The 16,873-nt window shown below is 37.8% G+C and overlaps 1 protein-coding gene across 7 annotated transcripts in view; it reads left to right on the forward strand.

Moving 5' to 3' along the window:
* The window catches only part of ATRX (ATRX, chromatin remodeler), a 237,710-nt gene that overhangs the window by 132,269 nt on the left and 88,568 nt on the right, over positions 1–16,873 (forward strand). For all 7 annotated transcript variants that reach the window (XM_008071841.1, XM_008071843.1, XM_008071842.2 and 4 more), the window contains 3 exons: positions 6,505–6,642; positions 8,770–8,945; positions 10,648–10,765. In XM_008071841.1, coding sequence (XP_008070032.1) covers positions 6,505–6,642; positions 8,770–8,945; positions 10,648–10,765 — 432 coding nt within the window. The remainder of the gene's footprint in view (positions 1–6,504; positions 6,643–8,769; positions 8,946–10,647; positions 10,766–16,873) is intronic.

Genomic DNA, 16,873 nt, shown 5'->3' on the forward strand with positions numbered 1-16,873 from the left:
CACCTCTCTAAGGTGGGGGAGGGGGCCTAAACCAGAAACCGTGGCGACAGCCATAGCTCAAAGAGCATATGACCACACCAGAGTCTAGCAAGGCAATGGCTTGCTTTGAATTTTTAATACAATTGTTTAAATAAGTAATATGTGTCAATGGTACAAAGTTTTAAAAGGCATAAAAATGAAAATACATATCCTGTGCCTATCCTTCAGTCAGCCAACTTTTCCTCTCAGAGTCTCAACCATGGTTACCAGTTTCTTGTTTATCTTCCCATTGATATTCTATGCATTTACAAAATTGAATTTCTTTTTTACATATTTCTCTTTTGTCCTCCCACATAAAAGATACCATATGATACATGCTGTTCTGTACTTCTTTTCAATCAGAAACTCGTCTTGGATAGCATATGAATATATTGTAGGAGCAGAAAGGGTGTGATACTCTTCCCCCTATTATAAGGATCAAAGCACATACTCCTTTAACAAAAGATGAATTAACAAGAGAAAATCATAATATGTTTCTTTGATCACAGTTTTACATGACACAGGACTCTTCAGATTGAAGAACCAAAGACCCAGGGTTAATTATATATTATACTTATGTTTTTTGAAGCATGGACAGCTGTATAGAAATATGATTGGATGAGGTCAGGCTCGGTGGCTCAGCCTGTAATCCCAGCACTTTGGGAGGCCGGGTGAAGCAAGCGGATTGTCTGAGCCCATGGGTTTGAGACCACCCCGAGCATCTTGGCGAGACCTCTTCTCTACAATAAATAAAAAATTAGCCAGGTATGGTAGCGCGTGCCTGTAGTTCCGACTACTTGGAAGGTAGAGGCGGAAGGTTCGCCGGAGCCTAGCGGGTCGAGGCTGCGGTGGCCATGAGTGTGCCACTGCACTCCAGCATGGGTGACAGAGTGAGACTCCAACTGAAAAAAAAAAAAAATCTGACTTGAAGTTTAGGATGAAAGCAGAATGCCAAAACAAGACAAGCCGTTTTGGGTATGAGACTCTAAGTATGAAGTGAGGCTATAAACTGTAAAGATAGGCTATGAGGTCAGAAGCCTGAAAAATTGGGAGTACGTATTAGGATTGGAAACAGTGTGTAGAGCTGACCAGAAATGTTAGATAGTAGTGTTCATCTTTGTACTCAGCTGCTCTGGTGTTGCTACATAACACTCCCCCCAGGTAAACCTTAGTAGCTTAAAGTGACAATAATCATTTTATTATGTCTTCTGGTTTCACTGGGACATGAATTTGGGACAGGTTTACATGGACACTTTTGAATATTTTGTCATCTTTCCTTCCTAATACATTTATAATTTTTAATGAATGAAATGAATGGTTTAGGACTCCTATACTTCTGACAAAATGGTTTTTTATTTAAAAAGTCACCAGTAGATGGCAGTGTAACACTGAAAAAGAACTTATATTTAAATATATCTTGATTAATAAAGTTGGCAAAATACATAAACTTGTGATAAAACTTTTATTTACCCTTTTCCCCCATAGCCTACCAGTTGTTTGGAGACATATTTTCCTGTTTAATGTACTTAAACTTATCTGGTAGAATTTTCCAAATCACATTAGCATTTTCGGAAGAATGTTCCAAGTATTTTAGCTCCAGAGGAAGTAATCAGTGTGTGTGTGCGCACACATGTACAATATTAGTTTAGATACTATTTAAGTAATAAGATAGAATTATATAATTTTATAAAATAATGACAATATTCCCTTGCATAGTGAACCATCCTAATTCAATCAGGCTTGAATTTTTGAACAGAAGAAATTTTTTTCAAGCCTTTCTCTAAATTCCTTTTCTTCTGCTGTCCAGAGCCTTATGGCTGCCATTCTCCCTATACTTTCTGTAAAATTATTTCTAAATGGAGGTATTTTCAAACCCTACTATCTCATGTACCTATGTCTGTATCTGTCTGTCTGTCTATCAGTCATCTGTGTATTCATCATTTTGGGGGGGAAGAATGAAGTTTTCCAGAAAATATATCTACAAGGTAGCTAAAACTTATTATATATATTTATTTAGTGATGAGGTCTTATTCTGTCGCCCAGGCTGGAGTGCAGTGACACAATCATAGTTCACTGCAGTCTTGAACTCCTGGTCTCGTTCAGTCCTCCTGCCTCAGCCTTTTGAGTGATTGCGATTACAGGTGTAAGCCACCATGCCAGCTCAAACTTATTGCTAGTAAATATTTCTATTTTCAAATTTTGTGGTGTAGACAGTTTCTTTCACCCATGTCAGCTCTGGCGTACTCTCTTTCTCTAATAAACTTTATTTTAAAACTTAAAATAATTTTGTAGTATTAGAAGATGTTATGTACATTCCTATCTTAGTGAATAGAACATATAATGTAAACTTTTTTGTTGACTCGGGGGTTATTGAGATTATTTACTTTTATCCTTCTTCTAGTTCTTCAGATGTCCTTACTAATGATGGGCTTCCTCTCTTCCTCTATTGCCATGCTAACAAATAGTTCTGTTAAGTTAAATAAATTACAAATTTATTACATATTTGTAAGCAAAATACAAACTGAAGAAAAAGGTGTATATTGAAAAGTGTAAGATCCCTTGTCTCCCTATTTCATGTATATCCTACTCAATTTTTTTTTTGTGCTTAAGAAACATGCAGCCGGGCTCCGTGGCTCAGCCTGTAATCCCGCGCCTTTGGGAGGCTGAGGTGAGTGAATTACCTGAGCCCGCGGGTTCGAGACCCGCCTGGACAGCGAGACCTCATCTCTATAATAAAAAAAAAAAAAATCAGCCGGGCGTGGTAATGCATAGCTGTAATTCCGGCTACTTGGAAGGCTGAGGCGGAGGGATCGCCAGAGCCCAGCAGGTTGAGGTTGCGGTGGCCGGGAGCGGCCACTGCACTCCAGTCTGGGCGACAGAGTGAGACTCCAACTCAAAAAAAAACCCAAAAAAACCCAAAAAACATGCATTTTATATTGCAATGTTTAGGGATCCTTGAAGCCATTTTCAGGCACAGTAATTCATAGAAAGAACTCACAGAATGCAGAAAAGCCATTATACTCATGGTTATAGTTTATTACAGTGAAAGGATACAAATTAAAATCATTAACAGGAAGAAGCACATAGGGAAGGGCCTAGGAGTTTCAGGTGTGATCTTCTAGTAGATCTTTCAGAGAGTGCTTGCTTCTCCTGACAGTGATCTAGTAGATCTTTCAGAGAGTGCTTCCTTCTCCTGACAATGTGCATGGAGTATTACCAAACAGGCAAGTTTACCTGGCCTTGGTGCCTAGAGTTTGGACTTGGTCACTTAGATGCGGTTGACCACCTGCGTAGCTGATCTTAGTCTCCAGAGGTCCAGAAGATGCCACATGACCAAGGCCTTCTATCAGAAACCATACTGTTAGCACAGACTATCTGGCTTATCCCAAGGCCTCCAGGTCAAAAAAAAAACAAAGACACTCTTAATCAGGCAGGACATTCCATGGGTTAGAGATCATAGGACCTGAGGCAAAGGCCAAACCTTTCTTTGGCCCACATTAATTCTTTACTGCATACGCGGCGCACACACACAAAATCACCGTATTTGAAGTGTCAGTTTAAAAACAAATGGGATCATAATTAGCAGAAGAATGAAACAGGACTGCTACCTATCACCATACACAAAAAATTAACTCTAAATCGATCAAAGACCTAAATGTCATAAAGCCTGAAACAATAAGAACTGTAGAAAATGCAGGAGGCACCCTTACAGAAATTGGAATAGGCAACCAATTCCTGATCAAAACCCCAAAAACCCATGCCATAAGAGATAAGATAGACAAGTGGGACTTCATCAAACTGAAAAGCTGCTGCAAAGCAAAAGAAACCATCAAGAGAGTGGGCAGACAACCCACAGAATGGGAAAAATTATTTGCAAACTTTACATTTGAGAAAGGCCTAATGTCCAGGGTCTACAGGGAACTCAAATGTGCTGAAAGGAAAACAACAAACAGTCCTATTAAAAGTGGGCAAAAGATATGAATAGACACGTCTCAAAAGAAGGTATATGAGCAGTCAACAAATATATGAAAAAATGCTCAACCTCACTAATTATCAAGAAATGCAAAACTCCAATCAGGATGGCCATCATTTACCAAACTCAAAAAACAACAGATGCTGGAGAGGATGCGCGAACACTTCTAAACACTGTTGGTGGGAGCATAAAAGGACCAAATTATGGCCTTTGCAGCAAATTGGATGGCTTTAGAGTCCATCATACTCAATGATCTATCACAGGAACAAAGTACTGAGTACCACATGTTCTCATCCATAAATGAACCCTGAACATCTATCATAATACTACGTGAAAGAGATTGTTAGTAGTGAGTCACTGCCAGGAGAGTGGATGGGGAGGGAATGGGGACGGGGGGAATGGGGGGAACACATAACACTAATAAGGATACCAGGTAAAGTGAGGACCAGTGGGAGGCCCAAGCTTTACCTGTACGATGATCACTTATGTACCTAACCCTGAATTGTACCCCACATCTTTAAAATAAACAATTAGGATCTAATATAGATAAGTATTCTGCAACTTCTTTCTTTTTATTTAATATATTTGGCATATCTTTCAAGGTTTGTACATAGAGATATACATCATTAATTTGAACTCTAACTTATACATTATATCAGTTTAACTAAGCCCCCTTTAGCAGATCCCCCTTTGGCAAGTTGTTAGGTGTTTTCCAGTTTTCTTCAGTAACAACCAGTGTTGCAGAGAACATTAATTTATGTATTTTTGAGAACAATCCCTAGAAATTGAAATATGGGCCACAGAGTATACACATTTTAATAGTTATTATAAATTTGGCTTTCAAAATGTTTGATAGTAATTTAGACTCCCACAAAGAGTGTATGAGAGTACTTGTTTCACCACACCCTCACACTGAATAGTAAGTGATGAAATTATTTAAATCACTTGTGTAAAGGGCATTTTTCCCTCTAAAAAGCATTTTAGGATTCAAAACAAGTAATGCATAATGTTTTAATACAAAGCTAGGTAGATATTTTCTTTCTTTCTTTTTTTTTTTGAGTTGGAATCTCACTCTGTTACCCAGACTGGAGTGCAGTGGCCTCTCCCGGCCACTGCAGTCTCGACCTGCTGGGCTCCAGCAATCCTTCCGTCTCAGCCTTCCAATTAGCTGGAACTACAAGCACGTGCTACCACGCCTGGCAAATTTTTGATTTATTGTAGAGATGAGGTCTCGCCAAGTTGCCCAGGCGGATCGCGAACCCGCGGGCTCAGGCAATCCACTTACCTTGGCCTCCCAAACTACTGGGATTACAGACTGAGCCACCCAGCCCAGCTAGATATTTTAATTTTAGAAAATATATTAGTAACTTAAAAACATTTTTACTATTTGTGTAGCCCCGTCTGAATACTGTATAATACTAGTATTCTTTGATCTATCATACTGAAGCAGTTACTTCTGAAATCATGTAACGGATGAATTTTCTCTAATGCTTACCATATGGGGGATAGTTTGACAGCTGCTATTGTTGAAATCAACAATTAAGTAATATGTAGGTACATGTTAACCAGCAAGTAAATTGTGTTTGTAGGATACTCTAGCAAACAACGTATATGCTGTTTTTAAAAAGTAAGCCTATGGTTATTTTGAAGAGTCACTCTGAGCTGTGAGATCTTCTATAGCTAGAGATGTATTCTCCCCAACCCCCATACCCATGTAACAACCAGTTTCATTTTCCTTCATCAGTTAACTTTTCCCCCAGCAATGAGTGTTAGTTGTTTGGAATAAGTTAAGTGGAAAGTGTTACATAGTCTATTGTGATGTATATATTATTTCTTAAAGCGTAACATTTAGATTTGTCTTTTCATGTATATATATAAATTGTTTTTAGTATTTCCTGATCTTTTTTTTTTTTTTTGAGATGGCGTCTCACTCTGTCGCCCAGACCGGAGTACAGTGGCCGCTCCCGGCCACCACAGCCTTGACCTGCTGTGCTCCGGCGATCCTTCCGCCTCAGCCTTCCAAGTAGCTGGAACTACAGGCGTGCGCTACCACGCCTAGCTAATTTTTGATTTATTGTGGAGATGAGGTCTCGCCAAGTTGCCCATGCGGGTCTTGAAGCATGTCTTTTTAACTTGATATGCTAATACTGAAATATCTTTAGAAACAGTGTTTAATTTCAAAAGACATTTCTTTTTTAAAATATCCCAAATCTGTTGAGGTGATCTTTTTCCTTCTTGTGGTTATTTTTATTCTTGTCTGTATTTGCATACTCAGAGGACCTTACATACCATTTATAGTAGTACTTTAATGCTCTATTGTTAGGATGTAGTTAATACTTATTAGCGCTATATTAACCGAAGACAGCAGCAAATAAAATCTGATTATACTTATAATGATGTTTTATCTTCCTACAAAATCAGTACTTTAAAAGGATTAACTTTACTTACTAAAATGGATCACATTTTCAGTTTTATTGAATTTAATTGTGTTGTTTTTCTGTATATTTTTGTAGGTCCTGACTTTGTTGTTTGTGATGAAGGTCATATTCTAAAAAATGAAGCATCTGCTGTTTCAAAGGCTATGAATTCTATACGATCACGGAGGAGGATTATTTTAACAGGAACACCACTTCAGAATAACCTAATTGAGTGTGAGTTATTAAGTCTGATTATGCTGTAGAGTATTGGCATTGACCCAGATATATTTTTGCCACAATGCCATTCACCTTTGTTCTTTTTCCTCCAGTATAGTATCTGACCATGATCTACACCAGCACATCTTAGTAAATTGTGAAAGAATACTTTTCAAGTGAGATGCTTTGTAAATATGAGTGGTAAACTATTGTCAAGAGATGTGCCACTGTGAGTGTTCAAATATAAATATTGAATTCAATTTTTTTTATTTGGAGTCTCACTCCGTTGCCCCAATTGGAGTGCAGTGGCACGCTCCCAGCTACCGCAGCCTCGTCCTGCTGGGCTCCGGCAATCCTTCTGCCTCAGCCTTCCAAGTAGCCGGAACTACAGGTGCGTGCTACCACGCATGGCTAATTTTTTATTTGTTGTAGAGACAAGATCTCACAAAGTTGCCCGGGCAGGTCTCGAACCCGTGGGCTCAGGCCTCAGCCACTCACCTTGGCCTCCCAAAGCACTGGAATTACAGTTTGAGCCACTGAGCCCAGCCAAATTCAAAATATTTTATAAGCATCAGAAGTCTTAGTGATTACTTTAAGGAGTACATATGCATATGTGGTTACTCATGAGATATTGTAAAGAGATTTATTCAGTTTGGGGGGTGGTACTGTCAAGAAATCAAAAAGAAGTGCCAAATGTGAATATTTTGGGAAGGTGCAGATGGGAGAAGGAGAGGATAATTTGCTGAGGCTGAAGACAGATGATGTGAACCTACAGAAGTGACCTGTGAATTTCCTTCATTTTCATATGTAGGTGGTGGCACTAAAAGAGGGAACATAAGATTATTCAGCAAGTAACAAACTTTCATTTCCCTTTATAGTCTCCCACTTTCTTCTTTTTCCCATTATAATGGCTTTTGTTATTTTTTATGTTTGTTTTATTCCTTCAGTGTATTTATAGTAACTTAATTTTTCTATTTTATCATTTTTAATACTGGTTATTATTTCACTTTAGTCTATATTTTATGTTTTGGGGTTTTTTTTGTTTTTGTTTTTTGAGTTGGTGTCTCACTCTGTCACCCAGACTGGAGTGCAGTGGCCGCTCCTGGCCACCGCAACCTCGACCTGCTGGGCTCCGGCGATCCTTCCGCCTCAGCCTTCCAAGTAGCTGGAACTACAGGTGCGTGCTGCCACGCCTGGCTAATTTTTTGATTTATTGTAGAGATGAGGTCTTGCCAAGTTGTCCAGGCGGATCTCGAACCTGTGGGCTCAGGCAATCCACTCACCTCAGCCTCCCTTATGTTTGTTTTTATCTGTTCCAGTTTCCCTCTGTTCTGTTAATTCTGTTTATAGAAATGTTATTTCACATTGTGGTATATAGTATAAGATAGTTGATAGCCCTATTAAGGACTTTTGGAACTGAATCAATTAATATAAATCTTAGTATAGTCGTTTATTACCTACTTTTATTATTTTGATGTAATATTTCTTCACAATATACCCACATGACCATAAAATCATGGTTAGAGTGATAGACCACTTATTTTGCACTTTGTATCTGTTATGAGGAATAGTGAGTTAACCGGGCGGGTGGCTCAGGCCTGCAATCCCAGCACTTTGGGAGGCCGAGGCGAGAGGATTGCCTGAGCCCAGGGGTTCGAGACCAGCTTGGGCAATTGGTGAGATCTCGTCTTTACAATAAATTAAAAAAAAAAATTAGCTGGATGTGGTAGCGTGTACCTGTAGTACCAGCTACTTGAAAGGCTGAGGTGGAAGGATTGCCTGAACCCAGTAGGTCAAGGCTGCAGTGGCCATGAGCCACAAGTGCCACTGTACTTCCAGGGTGACGGGATGAGACTCCAACTCAAAAAAAAACTAATAGTGAGTTAGAATAGAATGTCCTAAGGTTTTTATTTTTAGGCATTCATGTCTAGTAGTTAGAGTTGATTTTTATTTCAATTTCTCATCTGAATTTAGATTATCCACTTCTAGATCAGACTTATATCAATGTTTATTCTACCCTTAGTTGATATTCTTGCTTTGTAGCTTAATTCTGATGCTTCCACGACACGTTTTTGACATAAGCATTTCATTGGGGAATTTTTCTGCATCTTACTGTTATTAATGAATTAATGTTTTCTTTCTTAGATCATTGTATGGTTAACTTTATCAAGGAAAATTTGCTTGGATCCATTAAGGAATTCAGGAATAGATTTATAAATCCAATTCAGAATGGTCAGTGTGCGGATTCCACCATGGTAGATGTCAGAGTGATGAAAAAACGTGCTCACATTCTCTATGAGATGTTAGCTGGATGTGTTCAGGTACAGATACATTCCATAGTAATAAAGTTTGTTACTTTTTTATATTGCAATCCCAAAATATTTATTGAGCTTAAACTTTATCTTGTGTTTTTTTCGCTTTTTTCAGCATGTAATTTCAGAGTTATAGCTCCTTGCGTCGTCTTAAATTTTATGCTGCATTTCAATTTTTTAAAAAGTTCTACTGAGAATTTTAAAATATAATTAAATAATTCCTTTGCCAAATGTAAAGCCTCATATCTTATTATGTTAATATTTATATTCTTAATCTTTAGGATAGGGGGAGGAATTCCTTAAAGGAATTAAGAAATTACTATGCTATTGTGATTCAGAAATTATTATGCTTACCCTAATGCTATAGTATAGTATTCTGAATCTCAGTTTTTTGAAATGGTTGTAGGAAAGGCCAGAATGAATTAAGAGAGGAGCCATTTTAAAGTAAATTCAAAGCAGCAGTTTTATTACTTTCAAGTGTATACAATAGCCTGAACAGGCTAATAGTGTTGTTTATGTACAGATCTTCAGTGAATCTACATTAATGAATGCACAAATATTTCATGACTGAGACAGTAGTGAATAGATTTCAAGGTCTTCACTCTCCAGACCCTACTTTTTAATGATAGCCTCAAAGATGTTATAACAAAAGAGACAGACTGCTCTATTGACTGGATATACGGTTCACCTTCTGTGTCTGTGAGTTCCACATCCATATCTATGGATTGAACCAAATCTACAGGGGATCAAAACAATCTTTGGAAAAAATGGGTTGTTCCATCTGTACTGAACATGTAGGCTTTTTTCTTGTCATTATTCCCTAAACAATATATGGTATAACAAATATTTACATAGTATTTATATTAGATATTATAAATAATCTAGAGATGATGTAAAGTACACAGGAGAATGTGCATAGGTTATATGCAAATACTACAACATTTATTTAAGAGATTTGAACATTCATGGATTTTGATGCACAGGTTGAGGGTACTAGAACCAGTTTCCCATGCTACCAAGGGATGCCTTTACTGCCATCATATAAGGCATAGTCGTCCTGTTTGGTCAGGTTGGTCACACATACTCTGTTTCTGTGTTGCTACTACTAGCCAGGCAACATTTTTCTGGTTAAGTCATCATTTGTATCTAGCACGTTAGTGTTATTTTTTTCTATCCCTATAATAAAATGGTTTAAAGAGTACTTGTACATGGCTTGCTTTGTCAGTTTGGCAGACATTCCCTCTGAAGTTATATATTACTGTTTGGAATATCAGCACATGTTATCCAGAGACCAATTCAGACTCCATTAGACTTTGATTCATAGATTTTACTATATGAGTAAAGCAAGTCAATTTTTTTAGCACTTCCTACTACATACATCCCCTCCCTACCTTTTGTTATTATTTTTTCTATTCAGAGGAGACCGTTTTCAAAACTTAAATTGTTCACTTGATAATATGACCACTTCAATTTAAAACTTAGCTAGTAGGTTGCAATATCTATTTTCCCGTGCATCATACATTAATTACAATGATATGAGAATAATTGTGGGTTGAGAGAGGGTAAATATTTTTAAGAAAATGTTTTCTTATATGTTTGGCGCTTATTTATTTATGTGTATCTTTTAATTATAAACAATGAGAAATCTTAGAGTAGTTCACTACTGTCATATATTTAAATTAATTTTCAGTCTCTTTCTTCTTGATTACAGAGGAAAGATTATACAGCATTAACAAAGTTCTTGCCTCCAAAACATGAATATGTGTTAGCTGTGAGAATGACTCCTATTCAGTGCAAGCTCTATCAGTACTACTTAGATCACTTAACAGGTAACCAGTATACTTTGTTGTTTTCATCTTCTATAAAGACATTTTTTCCTTGAAGAATGCTGTCCCAGTAATTTTCCCAAGTCAGTTGTTCTTTTTCTTTTTTTTCCTATTTATTTATAAACATATGTTTTATTTTAAAATTGTGGGGTACATTTAAGGGTTAGGTATACAAATATATATCGTTCAGGCACCCTTGTTGATAAGGGGTGTCTCCCCGCCCCCCAGACAAATATTGACTACTGTTAATCCCACCTCCGTTCCCCTCCCTACCCTCATAGTTTCCCACCACTGTCAATTCTTTTCTTATAGTATTATGATAGATGTTCAAGGTCTACTATATGGATGAGGACATGTGATACTGAGATCTTTGTTTCTGTAAAGGATCACTTAGTATTATAGACTCTAGTTCCATCCAGGTTGCTGCGAAATTCATGATTTTGTTCTTTTTTATGGCTGCGTAGTATTCCATCGTGTGTATGTACCACATTTTAAAAATCCAGTCTGATAAACATACATGTGTAGGTATATTTTTTTAGAGTGGTTTGAGTTTTTCAGGGTATATTCCCAGTAGGGGGATTGCGGGGTCATATGGGAGGTTGATATTTAGAGTTTTTAGGAATTGCCACACTCCTTTCCACAGAGGTTTCACTAGTTTACACTCCCACCAACAGTGTAGCAGTGTTCCATTTTCACCACATCCTCTCCAGCATCTGTTATTTTTTGAGTTATTGATAATTGCCATTCTGACTGGAGTTAGGTGGTATCTCAGTGTAGTTTTAATTTGCATCTCCTTGATGATTAGTGAGGTTGAACATTTCTTCATGTGTCTGTTGGCTGCGTGGATGTTTTCCTTTGAGAAGTGTCTGTTCATATCTTTTGCCCACTTTATAATGGGGTTGTTTGTTTTTTTCTTTTCAGCACATTTGAGTTCCTTGTAGATCCAAGATGTTAGGCCTTTGTCAGACATGGAGATGGCAAATAACTTTTTCCCAGTCTATGAGCTGTCTCCCTGCTCTCTTGATGGTTTCTTTGGCTTTGCAGAAGCTTGTCAGTTTAATGAGGTCCCACTTATCTAACTTATCTCTTATGATCCGTGCATTTCGGGTTTTGTTCAGGAATTGGATGCCAGTTCCAATTTCCATAAGGTTGTCTCCTGCATTTTCTAAGGTTCTTATGGTTTGAGGTTTTACATTTAGGTCTCTAGTCCATTTGGAGTTAATTTTTGTGTATGGGGATAGATAGGGATCTTGTTTGAATCTTCTGTATGTGGTCAGTCAGTTTTCCCAGCACCATTTACTGAATAGGTTCTCCTATCCCCAGTGGTAGGTGGTGGGGGCTTTGTCAAAGATGAATTGGTTGAGAAATTGAGGTTTTGCTTCTGCAATCTCAATTCTATTCCATTGGTCTATATGCCTGTTCCTGTACCAATACAAAACTGTTTTGATTATTGCAGCTTTATAGTAAAGTTTGAAGTCTGGTAATGTGATACCTCCTGCTTTGCTTTTTTGCTGAGGATTGTTCTGGCTATTCTTGGTCGTTTGTGTTTCCATATGAATTCCTGTATTGTTTTTTGTAACTCTGAGAAGAATGTTGCTGGTACTCTGATGGGTATTGCCTTAAATCTGTAGATTGCCTTAGGTAAAATGAACATCTTCACAATGTTGATTCTTCCAGTCCATGAGCGTGGGATATTTTTCCACTTGTTTGTGTCATCTTTGATTTCTTTGAGCAGTGTTCTGTAGTTTTCACTGTAAAGGTCTTTCCCTTTTCTGGTTAGGAAAATGCCAAGATATTTCATTTTTTTGTGTGTGTGGCTATTGTGAATGGGATTGTGCTTTTTATTTGAGTTTCTGTTTGTTTATTATTGGTGTAAAGAAATGCGATTGTCTCTTGCACATTTATTTTATACTCTGAGACTTTGCCAAAGTCCTTTATCAGTGCAAGGAGGCTTTTGACAGATTCTCTTGGGTTTTCAAGCTACGCAATCATTTCGTCTGCAAAGAGAGATGACTTGACTTCCTCTTTTCCTGTTTGGATACCCCTGATCTCCTTCTCTTTTCTGATTGCTCTGACCAGGATTTCCAATACTATATTGAACAGGAGGGGAGAGAGTGAGCATCCTTGTTCCAGTTTTCAGGGGAAATGGTTCCAATTTTTGTCTGTTTAGGAGTATGGTAGCTGTGGGTTTCTCATAGATGGCTTTTACTATTTTGAGGTATGTTCCATGTATGCCTAGATGTTCGAGGGTTTTTATCAAGAAGGAGTGCTGAATTTTATCAAAAGCTTTTTCTGCATCTAATGATAAAATCATGTGGTTTTTGTTCTGATATCTGTTGATGTATTTAATTACATTTATGGTCTTGCATATGTTGAACCAGCCTTGCGTCCCAGGGATGAAGCCTACTTGGTTATGATGGATTATTTTGAGATGTGTTGTTGAATCCGGTTTGTTAGGATCTTGTTGATAATTTTGGCATCTATGTTCATCAAAGATATTGGACTGTAGTTCTCTTTCTTTATTGGGTCTTTACCTGACTGGGGTATCAATGTGATGTTAACTTCATAAAATGATTTGGGGAGAGTTCCATCTTTCTCAATCACCTGAAATACTTTCAGTAGGATTGGTAATCAGCTCCTCCTTAAAGATCTTAGAGAATTCTCCTGGAAAGCCATCTAGTCTAGGGCTTTCTTTTGTAGTTAGTTTAGTTATTACATAGTCAATTTCCTTGATTGTTATTGGTCTATTTAGGGTAACGATTTCTTCTTGTTTCACTCTAGGCAGGTTGTGTGATGCCAGAAAGTCTACCATTTCCTTAAGGTTTTCAAGTTTGTTTCCATACAAGTGTACATAGTAGTGTCTAATGATCTTTTGTATTTCTTCAGGGTCAGATATGACTTCATCTTTTGTGTTTCTGATTGTATTTATTTGGGCTTTTTCTCTTTTTTCCTTGGTCAGTCTAGCTAGGGGACCATCGATCTTGTTTATCCTTTCAAAGGACCAGCTTTTTGTTCCATTGATTTGTTTGTATTATCTTTTTGTCTTCTATGTCCCGGATTTGGGCTTTTATTTTGGACATCTGGATTCTTCTGCTGAAGTTAGGGTTTTGGTGGACTTGCTTTTTTAGCTTCCTTAGGTGATTTGTTAGGCTGTTAATTTGTGATCCTTCCATTTTCTTCATGTGGGCTTGTAGAGATATGAATTCTCCTCTTAACTACAGCTTTCATGGCATCCCAGAGATTTTGGTAAGATGTCTCTTCATTTTCATTTGTTTCCAGGTATCTTTTAAACTCTGTTTTGATTTCATCATTGACCCAGAAGTTGTTTAGCATCATGCTGTTTAGTGTCCATGTCTTTGTGGGTTTGAGGGGAACCTCATTGGTGTTGATGTTTATTTTTATTCCACTGTGGTCTGAGAAGGTGCATGACAAAATTTCGGTCTTTTGAAATTTGTTTATGCTTGATTTATGGCCAAGTATGTGGTCGATCTTAGAGTACGTTCCATGCGGTAATGAGTAGAATGTATATTCTGTGGTCTTGGGTGGAGTGTTCTGTAGCTATCAATTAGGTCCATTTGGTCCAGAGTCACATTAAGGTTCTGGATCTTGTTGCTGATGTTTTGTCCTGATGATCTGTCTAGGGTTGTGAGTGGGGTATTAAAGTCCCCAGCTATGGTATTGTTAGAATCAATATCTTTTTTGAGTTTTCCTAGAAGCTGCTTTATGAAAGTTGGTGCTCCTATGTTGGGTGCATATATGTTTAGGATGGATATTTCTTGTTGATGGAGTGAGCCTTTTATCATTATGTAGTGGCCCTCTGTATCTTTTTACATTTTTGATAGCTTAAATGGTACTTTGTCTGAAATTAGGATCGTGACTCCTCCTTTCTTTTGTGTTCCATTCGCCTGAAAATTTGTTTCCCATTCTCTTACTTTGAGTCTGTGAGTGTCCTTTCTAATGAGATGAGTCTCTTGAAGGCAATATACTGTTGCCTAGTGATAGTTTACCAATTTTGCGATTCTGTGTCTTTTCAGTGGTGCATTTAGTCCATTCACATTCAGGCTAATTATTGAAATTTGAGAGTTGATCCCTACCATAAGGTTCTTATTGAGTTGTTGTTGTTGTTCTTCTTAGATTGTTTTCTTTCTTTTGGTTTTGGGGTTGGTTCGTGTGAGTTTTACTCTTTTTCTTGTACTCTTGTGAAGAATGTTGTTGTTCTTTTTTCCTTTTCTTCCGTGTTTAGTACTTTCTTAAATGCTTCTTGTATAGGTGGTCTGGTGGCAGCATAAGTTCTTAGGGATTGGAAGTCTGGGATAGATTTTAATTCTCCCTCACTGATGAAGTTTAGCTTTGCTGGGTAGGTTATTCTTGGTTGAAATTGTTTATCTTTTAGGACTTTGAATATAGGGCTCCGAGCTCTCGTAGCCTGCAGGGTTTCTATAGATAAATCTGCTGCTATTCTAATTGGTCTTCCATGATAGGTGATCTGGCCTTTTTCTCTTGCTGCCTTTAGGATTTTTTCTTTTATACCTGCTTTTTTTTAGGCGAATTATTATGTGTCTGGGAGTCTGTCTTCTCATTTTTTGTCTTGCAGGGGTTCTCAGAATCTCTTGTGTTGGAATTTCCGGGTCACTGATGAGATGAGGGAAGTTTTCTTCAAAAATCTCATGGAATGTTTGTTCCAAAGTGGCCTCTGTTTCTTTTTCTGTTTCAGGAAGTCCAGTTACTCTTAAATTTCGTCTCTTTAAATAATTTCTCATCTCTTGATGGCTTTGTTCTGTCTTTTAAAGCTTTTTTTCTATGTTTTTGACAGTTTGAGTTAGTTCAGTATTTTGGTCCTCAAGCTCTGAGATTCTTTCTTTTGCTTGACTGATTCTGCTTTCCACGCTTATCAGTTTGTTATTTATTTCATTCACAGTATTCTTTACTACTGTTATCTCAGTTATCAACTCCTTTCTAGTTTCTTCTTGTCTCTCCTTAATTCTTTTTAATCTCTCCATTAAACTAGGTTTGTAGTTTGAGACCAGTCGTTCTGGGGGCTCTTCATTGTTTGCATTTTGAAGTCAGTTTTCTTGGTGTCTGCCCTCCCAGGGGTCTGGGAGAGAGCCATATTCTTCTTTTGGTTTTCTTCTTTTGTGCAGGTTTTTCTCTCTCCCCCTTTCACTCCCCTTCTTTAATTTTGTTTTTCTGGGAAGGTGGGGTTGCTTTTACTTTTTTTTGTTCAATCTCCTCTTCTTCCTTATGAAGGTCCTCTGGCTTTGTTCATTTTGAGGCTGGACTGTGCATTGGGGCCTGTACTTTTTGCAGTTTAGAGCTTTAATTGGAGGGGAAGCTGTGATTCAGAATCTATCTGCAGATCCCAGTATCCACCAACAGGTGCACGGGCACACTGGAACCCGTTTCCTACTGCCTTACAATCTCTCCGTGCAGCAGGGTTTAGGTTTGTTCTTTGGAACAAAAGGAAGTACGGAAAAGGAAAATAATGGAAGAAGAGGGGGTCAGGAGGAAGTTAGAGAGAGGGAAGAATGAGAGGGAAAACAGACATACATACCAACCAACTAGTGAAAAAGAGATATAAGACCAGAAAAGAGTGAATAACAGACACACAAAGAAAATTCCCTAAAGCATTATGGTAATCGCATAAATACAGTCTAGTAAAATCATGCCTTTTGATGCGTTTTTTTCCCCAACACAAACCGGTAGTCTAAATCAAAAAGCAAACAAAGGTGAGCAAAACAAACAGTCAAAACAATTAAATCAGAAATCAAAATAAGAAACTAGACTAGCTCTGGAGTCTTTACTGAGTGTCTAAAGTCTCTTCAGCTATGATCTCTGGCCTCTACCCATTGCTTTCATTGCAGGCAGATAGATTTATTCCAAGCTTGGATTGATTCCCTTTGTTTGCTGCCTGAGAGGTCTGCGACAGACTTGAGTTGCCTGTATCTGATTCAGCGTAGGGGGATCCCTTTTGTCTCCTGTTTCACTACATTATCTTAGAAACCAAGGTGGAGGCTGCATGTACATGGGTGGGGCAATGAAAATAGCTGCCTGGGAAATGGCTGAGGTGGGCGGCTCCTCTTTCTTTTTTTTTTTTTTTTTTTTTTTTTTTTT

This window comes from Carlito syrichta, unplaced genomic scaffold, assembly GCF_000164805.1.
Source record: "Carlito syrichta isolate Samal-C Ts95f unplaced genomic scaffold, Tarsius_syrichta-2.0.1 Scaffold314761, whole genome shotgun sequence".
NCBI lineage: Eukaryota > Metazoa > Chordata > Mammalia > Primates > Tarsiidae > Carlito > Carlito syrichta.